Below are 12386 nucleotides of genomic sequence, written 5' to 3'. Positions count from 1 at the left end.
AGTAACACACAGCACTGTACAGTCCACATGCTACTACTAGCCCTCTTCGCTTTACAGGTTTGTGCTGCTACCCCGCTGTCTCGGCGACAGGAGATGGGAGAAGACGTGGTCTGAATCAGCCTCTCCCTGACTACACACCCACACATCATGTAGGTGGGAATGCAGTTTGGGATTTTCTTAAGATGAGCACAGCTCACCACGGTTGGCCATTTATTGCCATCGCTTGACTGTCGCCAAGGTGATGCTAACGCTTCTAGAACTGTTTGAAGTTTTGCAGTCCCTCACTTTTGTTTCTGTGATACAACAAATACAGAAGCTTAAACAAGCAGTGACATACCTCGTCAAATTTGTTCAGATTGTTGGAAAGGAGACTAATGAGTTGTCCAGTACTTATTTTATCTAGGACTCTGCTTGACAGTTTTAAGGTCTGCAAAATAATACAAAACAGAAGATGAATGGCCTTGTAACTTAGTTGAATAAAAGAGAATAAATAGAAATATTAGTAATTAACAGCCAGTGAACAGTAATACAAATGTTTCATTTGCTATCTTTGTTACAAAGAAAAACACTTATTAAATCCGTTTTATTTATATCACTAAAGTTTAATGTATTCATTATATTACTTTGCAAATACAGTATAGACTTTTTTTTAATCTAGCTTTTACTTTGTTGCATATTTCTATATGTAAGTCAAGACTGAATTACACATGCATGCTGAGTGTTTCTGTGTATGGTCCCAAATCCTTAGTGCACACCTTAGTGCACACCTTAACACACCTTAACAAGAATTTCTTGACAGACATGGTGAAATTTGTAATGAGGAGCAGTAACAACTCCATAGTTAAAGTTAGGTTCTATTTTGCACTTAACATGGGATTTCAACCTCTTCGTTTTTTATATAAAATCCACAGCCGACCAGTCCCAAATTTTCAGCACAAAATCTCTGAGTAAAACTTGAATCTTCTGAGTATTTTCCCATAAATCTATTAATGGGTTTCTAATTTATAATTAGTTAACAATTGGTATTTTAAAGTCCATATATCTGAGTCTTATGTTTTTTCAGCCCCTGGTAGCTTAAAAACAACAAACTGTAGAAAGTCAAAAAGATGTTGGTCTGGAGTTATACAATTGCTTTAACTACAAGAAGAAAACAATTATTACCACTATTCATCACAAAACTACATCTTTATGCTAAACAGTTAGCTAATGGAGAACAAGATTTACTTGGCTACTTCTGCTCTTTGACAAGGTATGAAGAAGGCTTTTTGAATAGTTTAGGGGAGGAATATAACACAGCCTTTGGACATATGCCCCCAGTAATGTTCCTGGAATCCAAAATTGATGATTGATACTTGACGCATGGGGAATGGATTTTACTGGTCCAGGAGTTTTTATATTGCATCAGAGAAGAAGATTTTCAACAAAATAGCTGCTATTTTGTTGAAGAGCAAGATTTCCATTGTTCAGGAGATTTGCTCAGCAGTTTCACAAAGCGAAAACTACTGCACTGAAGATTCTGTTCTTCATGAAACCAGTGGCTCACTTCAGCTAGTAGGTGAAATGTATGAGTATGTTTGGGGACCCTGGAAGCATAGAGCCTAAGGCTACGTCTACACTGGCACTTTTGTCAGTATAGCTTATGTTGCTCAGAGGTGTGAAAAAAACACCTCTCTGAGTGACATAAGTTACACCGACAGAAGAACCAGTGTGGACAGTGCCGAGTCGGCAGGAGACAACTTTCCCAATGACATAGCTTTCGCCGTTCATTGGGAGTGGTTTAATTATGTTGATGGCAGAGCTCTCTCCCATCGGCATAGAGCGGCTACAAGAGCAATCTTACAGCGGCACAGCTGCATCGGTACAACTGTGCCACTATAACCTCACTAGTGTAGATGTGGCCTAAGACTACCACTGGATGTGATCTGAAAAGTATATCCTCTCAGCTAGTTTTGATAGTTTTTTATCTAGGGATAATTTTTTTCAACATGGATTTGATTATAATGGGGGATTTGGTCTTTTGTTATGTAAGTACATCATCCTACAGCTGGCAAAATGTGATTTTGAAAAGGTGAGGAGAATCATCAGGATTTTACAACAGGAAGGAGCTGTGATCTAAAAACTATTCTAGCACAATCCCTCTTCCACAGACATACACTTCCAACAGCAATGCCCTGTATTAGCTCAAAATCTGACGGTTTTCAGATTGTAGCATATGAATAATACGTGCATTTGGCTAAACAGAGCTGTGTTTGGCAAAAATCACAGTCCTTTTGAGATTTTCACATTTTCAAAACAAAGAGCACATGAACATCTGTTACTAGACACTTTTCAGAGGAAGGAAGAATCTTGGTCGACAAATAATTTTAGGGCACCAGCTTCTAGATAATATAATGCATATATAGGCACCATAAAAAAGTCAGCATTTGCCAACCATTATTACATATCACTATCTGAGATATAACAGGGGATTTCCCCATATTTAATATAGAACATAACAGTGATGAGTGTGTGATGTCTGTTGGCAAATGTTTACTTTTTAATGGTAACCACTGAATGCTTCCAATTCTGTAGATCAACAGTATCAATCTGAGGGCAGATTTGAGCCACTTAAAAGGAAATCTTCAAAACGACAGTCAATAAATAACTGGGATGTAGGAAACTGCATGCTGTAGAGTAGTTTTTCCTTGTGCTTTATGTTCACTTTATTATTCAAACCCGATCTCTCCTATAGTTTGTTGCCTAAAACCTCCCCTCTTCTAACCCTCTTCTGAAAATGTTTTTGTGCCAGCGGCATACACTAAATACAATAATTTTGCTTTCTTATTCATTCAAGTGAAAGTGAAAAAGCTACCTTTTTGTAAATTAAACTAAACATGGCTATTCTTATTTGCATTCCTATATGATGAAGGCCAAATATAGCAGGGTGCAGAAGCAGTGTCCTCACAATGAAGAGAAGGCACAAGCCTATGCCCAGATAGTAAGCTATGGATCGCTCATGGGAGTTGCTAGGATCATAGGAGGCTATTATTCTTCCCAGTAAAAGAGGTTGCACAGATTTGGTGACTTCCTGCAGGAGAAAACAAGAGAAAGCATTTGTAGTTAATTTCTTTTTCAGAACAGACAACTTTTTAATTTCAAGCTATATCAACCATTTACTTCTAGTATATCGTAAGCAAGGATGCTTGCTCTCTTCACAGTGCAAATTAAAAGAAGATACAATAGCCATAAAGTGCTTGATTCACCATGGCTTTACGCCAGTATTATGTTCTTGTAACTCCAATGAAGTCAATGGAATTAAGCCAACATAAAATTTTATTAATGCAATAGTGAAACCAGGCCATAGACTTTAAGAATATCTACTGCTCTTGAGATATGTAACTCATGTTATAGTGCTTAAATTAGCAATATGTTTCTAGATTTACTTTTCAAGCTCACGGGGAAAGATTTTATTCTCAAAATGTGTCTCTCATAAAGAAAGAGAAACAATATAAGCAATTAGTCCATTCAGCCTTTCCTGTGTGTACATGCTTGTGCTGGGGGATTTTTTGGTGGTTTTTTTTTTAGTGAGACCCTAATTTTAGCCTTCTGAACAACTGAGTTAATGACTCAGCACATTTGAATCCAGAAGCACTTTAGATGCTGGTTCTTCACTCTAACCATTGGGTACCAGTCTACCTTGTGCATCACTGAACCAAATAAGGCACAGCCAGATTCATAATATGTCCTAAAGTGAATGTTAGCAGAACAACAACAGAAGAAATAGGGTGAAACATAAGGGAAAGGATAGGAAATAACAAAAAGAGCACGAAACACAAATACTCTGGTATAGCTATGTGGATGTTAATCAACCACTATATTTATCTTGGGCCTGAGAACAGCTTTGCCCCACATCTCTCCTTATCCCTCATTTCTGCTGTCACTAAATCCTGCTGGTGTTTGCTCTGTGCCAGGAGAATAGGTCTGTTTCCCTCCATTTGCTCAGTCCAGGCCTTGCTCAATTTCTCATTTTTGACCACTTACAACCTCTTTCTCTCTACCTCTCACCCCACCCAAAATACAGGTGCAAAAATCACCTGAGTTCCTTGGTATGACTTTCTCCTTTATATTCTGTGGAAACCACAGAAGGGTTGTGAAATATGAATGAGCTCAGTGGTTTGTTTAATTGTTAGTGCTAAGAACTTTGTGTGTGTGTATGTGTGTGTCCCCTTCTCGCTTCCCATCGTATTTGTTTCTCTCCCAGCAAAGAGAGTGAGCGTGTCAAATGCTAAACAAATAGACAGTTGCAAAACTCTCTTTGTACAGATGTGTGATACACTTTAAATGTTCTTAAATGGTGCCCCCAAACTGAGTGCCAGGGAGAGTTACCATGCAGGAAGAGAAGAAGACATGAGCTACTGGAGCTCAGTTGTAACTCAGGGTTTTCAGTGATAAATAGGTCAGGACTTTCCCCTTTGATTTTTCTTTTCCTCTCCACACTCTTTAAATTATTTATGGTTAGCAAGACAACAGCATTACTAACTGCTTTTACATCATGTGCTACAATCTCATCAGAACAGAAAAGTTAGTTGACTGTTTCAACACAGGAAATGAAAATGTATACCCGGAATAGATCACCTGTGTTAAGTACTACCTTTGCCAGATTAAATATAATTGTGTCAACACAAATACTGTAAACTTGAGTCCTGGTTTGACAAAGACAATAGTGTTCTTAGTAGGCAAAGGAGGAGTGTTTACAAAACACACTCAGACACAGACACACAACATTAGACAGCTGTGTTAAGACCATCTGCATCTGTGAGCAGCAAACCACAACTTCATACATCTCATAAAAATGCGAAACAAGGACATGGGCAGTGCTTTCAAGGACATGGGCGTTGCTTTGTTTCATGTTCCCTGAGATTCCCAGGTAAGTTTTATACATCTGTCTTAAGTAGCATGTACTCTGGTATTTACAATTTATTCCATTTATGCATCAGTGGAAATACCATGCTCTGTGACTGTGTTTGTTGTGTATATAGAGACATCAAATATGTTTTCAGCTAATTGAAGCAAGGTGATTTACAGGTTTACAGGAATATACAAAGAATAATGACTGGCAACGTGCCACCTTATTTGCTAGATCATGTTGGCAGAGAGATCATATATGCGAGAGACTGATATTTAATACACACACAGAAAGGCAAATCTGGGTATTTTTCATATTGTTCTGTCCTGTAATTATGACAAGTTAACAGCTAACAAATATTAATATAACTTTAAGCTAACTAGAATGTCTTGCCTACCTGGTATGAGATATGTGTGCCTGTGTGGGAGGCAATAGGACTATTTAAGAGAATATTCACCTGCTGAGCCACTCTGAATTCTGCAGACATTAATTATAGAAATGTAGTGCTGGAGGCAACCTGGATATTTCATCAAGTCCAGCCTGCTAAAGTTTAGGCAGGGCCAAGTAAACCTAGACCATCTCTGACAGGTGTTTATCCAAAATCTTCTTAAAAGCCTCCAATGATGGGGATTCCACAACCTTCCTTGGAAGCCTATTCCAGAACTTCACTCCCCTTATAGTTAAAAGCTTTTCCCAATATCTGAATTAAACTTCCCTTCCTGCCGATTAAGCCAATGCTTTCTTGTCCTACCTTCAGTGGACATGGAGAATAATTGATCATGAGCCTCTTTATGACAGCCCTTAGCATAGTTGTAGACTGTCACCTCAGTCTTTTTTTCTCAAGAACAAACATGCCTTGTGTTTTTAACCTTTCCTCATAATCAGGTTTTCTAAACTTATGATTTTTCTTGCTCTCTTCTGGATTTTCTCCAATCTGTCCACATCTTTCCTAAAGTGTGGCACCCAGAATTGGACACAATACTCCAGCAGAGGCCTCACCAGTGTTGAATAAAACAGGGCAATTACCCTACAACACTCTTACTCATACACCCCAGAATGATATTCGCCTTTTTTGCAACAGCATCACATTGTTGACTCATATTCAATTTGTGATCCTTTTGAGCAGTACTATTGCCGAGCCAGTTATTCCCCATTTTGAAGTTGTGTTTTTGCTTTCTCCTTCCTCATGAAGTACTTTGTCCTTATCTTTACTGAATGTCATTGAGTTGAATTCAGACTATTTCTCCAATTTTTCAAGGTCATTTTGAATTCTAATCCTGTCCTCCAAAGTGCTTGCAATCCCTCCCTGCTTGGTGTCATTGCAAATTTTATAAGCATACTCTCCGCTCCATTATCCAAGTCATTAATTAAAATATTGAATAGTATTGAACCCAAGACTGACCCCTGGGCACACACTAGATACCCCCTCCCAGTTTGACAGTGAACCATTGAGAACTACTTTTTGAGTATGGTCTTTCAACAAGTTGTGCACAAGTTGTGTAGTAATTTAACCTTTTTAGTGAAGACTGAAGCAAAATAGGCATTGAACACCTCAACCTTCTTGAGTAGCACCCAACCCCGTTTTTGAATGTGTCCATAGAGTAGCTCAGCAGTGGACATGTAAATGGTCAGTTCTAAAATTACACAACAGGAGAATTTCAGGGATATTCATTCTGTTACCTAAATTTAAACTCCTATAGTGTAAATGACAGCAGTAAAAATTACCCAGGTATGTCTATATTGATTTATATTGCACCAAAGTGCATTAGAGGTTAAAAAACTCAAACAAGTACTTTGAGAGCAAGGAGGGGGAAAGTTAAAACTGTTTCTGCATTTGTGATACAGTTAATTTGCCTGAATGGACACTAACCAATACACAGTTACGCAAGTATGCTTGAAAGAGAGTATTGTACAGATGTATTACAACTATGCTCACAACTAAGTGGTTAACTGGCTAGTAAATTGCTTTCAAGAAGTGTGTTTTTTTTTTCTTTAAAGAGACATCTAATGGTTGAGGAATATAGATGTTTAGGGCAGCAGGGAAGCAGATACACAGAACAAACCATGAACAGTTTGATGTGCCTAACACAACAATTTATGGAAGTGAATTATAGCATGCTAGGATACCAGAATGCAAGTGTCTGCCCTTCAGTAACATCATTACCTAAGGTGCATGAGGTGAGAGAGAGAGAGAAATTACTAGATCTACTGAGAGCAGAGCTGTGGTGCTGGTTGCAACAGGTGCTATATGAATAGCAGGAATTCAAAAGGAAAGCAAGGTTAAAACCCATATTCATTTTTGTTTTGTTTTTACAAAGCCTGAAGTCCTCACTCTGACTCCAGTGGGAATTGTGTTCATGAGACTCAAAATCTGGCCCTATTCCAATGCTCCAATTGTCAGCCTTCATTTTTCAGCAATCACTTTAAAAAGTATCCTTTAGAAACTAGCAAGCTGATAGAGGCCAATCCATTTAATATTTTGAACATTGTTTTTGTATAGTGATAACTTTTTAAACACAATGTTGTGCGGAATACAGAACTCTAATATGCTGGAGCAGCCAGTGTCAGTTTATACTATTTTCTTGTTGTTAATTTCCTTATGCAGAAAAAGTTAGGGCCAGAACCTTAGACTGAATATTTGGCTGTAGGTGTGATTTCCCTTGTTTTTGTGAGTTTGAGCCAGACTCTTACAGAGTCATTGCTACACACTAGCAAACCTTGAACTATATGCATGTTATAAAGGACTCATTGAACTGTCAGTTTTTCTGCATTTCCGTTCCCCATCATTGCTGATTACAAGATATTTTTTATAAACAGAGATTTCTCTTTCCTAATCAGTCTTCAAAGCTAATTCTTCTGTCATTGAATGATATTACAGTCCAGTGTTTGTGACACAAAAAAGGTTTCCCTGTTAATGAATTATGAGGACACAAAGAGGGATGGATTAAGGTTAACTGGCTCCCATAATACCCACCCAAAAACCCTCAAAGATTCCGGATTTAAAGATAGGGCAGGGATTAATGGGCTTTCTTCATTCCCACTCCTAACTCTTCCTCGCTGCCTGAAAAGCTAATAGTATGTTAGGAACGGGACAAATAAGTCACCAAAAGTCATAATGCCACTATATAAATGCATGGTACACCTTGAAAACTGTGCAGTTCTGGTTGCCCCATCTCAAAAATGATATATAAGAATTGGAAAAGGTTCAGAAAAGGGTAACAAATATGATGGGGCATAGAACAGCTTCCACATGAGGAGAGATTTAAAAGACTGGGACTGTTCAACTTGGAGAAGAGATGACTGGGGGGGATATAATAGATGTCTATAAAATCATTAATGGTGTGAAGAAAGTGAATAAGGAAGTGCTATTTACCCATTCTCATAACACAAGAACTGAGGTCACCTTATGAAATTAATAGGCAGCAGGTTTAAAACAAACAAAAGGAAATATTTCTTCACACAACACACAGTGAACCTCTGGAACTCTTTGCCAGAGGATGTTGTGAAGGCCAAGACTATAACTGGGTTCAAAAACTAGATGCATTCATTTGGCTATTAGCCAAAATGGTCAGGGATGCAACCCCAAGCTGTGGGTGTCCCTAAGCCTCTGCATGCCAGATGCTGTCTCTGGATGACAGGGGATGGATCACTTCATAATTGCCCTGTTTGGCATTGCCACTGTCAGAAGACAGGATAATGGACTAGCTGGACAATTGTTCTGACCCAGTATGGCTATTCTTACGTTCTTTTGAACCTGTCTGCTCCCCTCCTTTTGCACAGCCCAAAATCAGCCCCCTCTTCACCTCTAAAGGAGTTGATGGGTAGAAGTATCCGAGGCAATATCTCTTGAGAAGCTGATAAAATTCCATTAGGGCATTTGGGTATTAAAGATTTTGTTGTGGGAATATGTGAAATGAGATTGGTGTGGATGTTAATCTTGTCTGGATTGGTGATTTCCTTGATTTTTAGTGATTATACACAGAGGAAATGCATTTGAGGAACCTGTTCTCAAAGATGCTTGATTAATTTTCTGTGGGAATACCACCCCACACACATACCCAGACAACTCTGAATAGCAACCAAAGTGAAGCAGAAGCCAATGCAGGTTATCAAGCACAGATACACTATACCCTCCAAGTAGATGAGCAGTCACAATCTGCACTAGCTGAATTTCTCAATAGCCCCAAGTAGGCCAGAGTAAAACCATCAAATCTACAGATAAAAACGTAAGAGAAAACTGTAATAAGGCGTGAATCCAAGAGAAATGTGTGCAACGTCAGCAAGGAAATGAGTTGTCCTGCTGAATGACACCAGGCCTGAATTTGTGTGTGTCTGTGTACACATGCACATTCAACAAAAACATGTGTACTTTGGTTTCTTTTAGTATAGTGGCACTGAACAGCACATTTTAAAAAACTATTAACTTGCAATACAATGGCTCCCTTATTTTTGTTCCTCCTCTTTTTCACTTCCATTTCATCAGCACAATTTTCCTTCTAAAGTAGGTTATGTTTCTTTTCCTCAAACCCTTGCCTTTTTCAGTGCACATTTCCCTCAGACTAGCTTCTCTTTCTCCTTCCTTCAATGTCCTATTCTCTCCTTCATGTCCTCATCTTCATTATTATTATATATTTGTATATTACAGGAGCACCTTCTCCAGTCAAGAATCTGGGTCCCACTGTGCTAGGCACTGGACAGCTACACAGCAAAGAAGATGCTCCCTGTCCCAGAGAGCTCACAGTCTAATTTAGTATTTGCCTGTCTGTACATACAAAGAGAGAGGGAGAATTGGTTGAATCCTCAGTACCTATTTTCCTGCTTTGCAAAGCAAAAGAGTCAGAAAGTTACCTTAAAGGGATAACCAAGGGGAAACAGAAGAGTATTCTGGTGGTGTACAACTTCTGCAGGCAGCTCTAAACTTCCCCTGAATGGAGGATAGGACAGGACAGGTAAAGAGGAAGCAGAATACATACCTCTCCAACCAGATTCTTGCTGGGTAGCTTCTGGCTGCAGGCAGTGTAATTTAGAGGAGCCCTGAGGCGGTTCTAAATTATGCCAGGCAACCAGGGACTATTTCAGATACTAGCCAGCTGAAAGGTGGCTTACGAGCCACCCTTCCCTGACACCTTTCCTCATCTGTGCATCTGAGGATTGAGCCCAATATCTCTGTCTATCCAGAAATTGTGTCTGTCTGTCGATAGCTAGGAAAACAGAGACTTTTTGTGTATGCAGTTAGAGAATTTTGATAAATCTGGTTTAAAAATGAAAAAGGACCCTTTAAACTCTTACATTGTTAACCTGAAAACTCCATAGAAGTGATTATTCAGCATCAAGTCTTTTATTTTAAAAATGTAATCCAATGTCACAGAGTTCTTAAAATACTAAACTACACATGGCTGATGTGAATGGTCCCAAATATCCATTCAATGCTGTTGTGCCTAAGAAGGGTTACCCTTAACTTATAAGAACATATGTAGTTGGTTCCACATTTTTTTTTCCTTTTTAAAAAAGGTGGTGGTTATTGAATAGTTTTTTAAAAGGAAGCGCTAGGATTAACCAATAGAGGTAGGTACGCAACACTTAGTTTTGGGGGGTGGTTTTGTTTTTCAGATAAAACAGAATGCGAAGTTTTACAACTTCTCGCTTCTTCATTATATTGTCCTTCTAGACTTCCTGACTCTATTTTTTGTCTAATGATGCCCAGAGCTACAGTCAATCTGCTGTATGAAATACCACTGCTTTTATGGACAAATTTATATTGTAATAAATATGCACACATGGCCTCAGAGCTTGTTAGCTGTAATGATGTCAATCAAGATTTGTCTATAAAACTACTGAAAAAGATTTGTTATTTAGACTTGTCATTCTAAGAATTAAAAGGAAGGAAATGACACATAATGTAAAGAGCTTCTATCACTCCTACATTCATGTAATTGGAAGCCATTATCTAGAACATCTCACCATTATACACATCCTTTGGGCCAAATATTGCTCTCTGATGCACCAGCAGACATACAAGAGAAACTCCAATGATGCCAATAGAATCATTCCACATTCACACCCGTGTAACAGAAAGAAGAACATTACTCTTTTTCTTTCAACAGGGTAATGAGACTATTGCAACATCAGCAATAAACCTATTGCATTTGTTTGATCACAGCGCTACCGTGACCTTAGCCACAATACACCATAAAACAAACAATCAGTTTTACACAATCTGTTGGTAAAAATCCAGTCTAAAGTGAAATTAAGATAAAATGCTGATTATATGAATTAAACTCCCTTTGATGTAAATGGGAGATGCCCATGCAGATCACTGGTAGCATGCAATAATTTATTTCATATTGATAAGAATATCTTACAGCATTTAATTCCAAAGGACGTTGAAGAACTTTACTACTTTATAGACTAGATGTTAAAACCAGGGTCCTGATACATTTTGGGGGTTCAAGGCACCAACAGCCAATTGTGAAACTCCACAAGCTATGTATACTCTGCCTCCCCAGTATCTGTAGCATCTGTACCCTTGTAATCTTTACACGCAACAGCACAGAGAAGAAAATGTAGTTATTAGAATGATTCCTCAGTAATTTAGCAATCACCAGGATAGCTACCAACATTCAGAGTTTACTCAAAACAAGAACAAATCTTACCCCTAAATATAACAATATTCCATAAAACATAAATTTCCAGAAAAAGCACCGTCGAAGAGCGTTAATAAGTTTAGGTTTTTTCTTTGAAGTCGCCAGCTCCCTGTCCCATTGTCTGAAAAGGAACCAAAAAACAAGACCATTAAGTTGTGTGAGCAAATATGTGAGTCTACAGCTCTAACATAGTTCAATTCACTCAAGTATATCCAAGGAGATTTAGCTAAGGTGGCTGATGAAACAAAGCCTTGCAGAGACCCCAAAGATCTGACCCTCATTGACTTGTTAGCTCAACAAAAGTTCAAATCTAGTTCACCCACATATTTGGCAGATTTATATACACAGCCATACATCACCCTGCAGGGAGTTAATTCATTAAAAGGTCAGGTTGTATGTTTTAAAGAAACCTGCTGTACTTCTTAAGACCAATACACAAATAATAGGCAAATAAAAGTTTTGGAGCTCCTCCAGTTCCTAGCAAGAAGAAAACAAAGAGAAGCTATTCTAAAATGTGACTTTTTAAAAATGGACTGCATTGGTTTTTGTCAGCACTGAAGAGATTTTTAGATGGTAGCCTCCTAGTGTATAGTATATCTTCCGTCAGAAGCAAAGAGACAAGTTTACTATTTATACAAATTTATTTGATAATTGTAAATCAATACTTTTAATTTTGGCAAATAAAGATAACTTGCATTCAAATAGAAAGATTAAGGAATTGCACACTTCCTGTATAAATTGTACCTTGTATCAATATTTATTAAGCATCACCAGAGTGCTCAGTACAGTACCAAATGGCAAAGGACAGTGACTAGTGATTTTGGGTGCCCAATTAAAGACATCTTAAAGGGGTCTGA

At 38.2% G+C, this 12386-nt stretch overlaps 1 protein-coding gene across 2 annotated transcripts in view; it reads right to left on the bottom strand.

Moving 5' to 3' along the window:
• Positions 1-12386, bottom strand: part of CFTR (CF transmembrane conductance regulator) — a 145537-nt gene that overhangs the window by 118609 nt on the left and 14542 nt on the right. For both annotated transcript variants that reach the window (XM_073328163.1, XM_073328164.1), the window contains 3 exons: positions 11539-11650; positions 2852-3067; positions 338-427 (listed from right to left, as the gene is read on the bottom strand). In XM_073328163.1, the coding sequence (XP_073184264.1) occupies positions 338-427; positions 2852-3067; positions 11539-11650 (418 nt within the window). The remainder of the gene's footprint in view (positions 1-337; positions 428-2851; positions 3068-11538; positions 11651-12386) is intronic.

The sequence above is a fragment of the Lepidochelys kempii genome, chromosome 1 (genome assembly GCF_965140265.1).
Source record: "Lepidochelys kempii isolate rLepKem1 chromosome 1, rLepKem1.hap2, whole genome shotgun sequence".
In the NCBI taxonomy this organism is placed as follows: domain Eukaryota; kingdom Metazoa; phylum Chordata; order Testudines; family Cheloniidae; genus Lepidochelys; species Lepidochelys kempii.
Note: the sequence above shows the minus strand (reverse complement) of the source record. Positions and strands in the feature narration are given on the sequence as shown.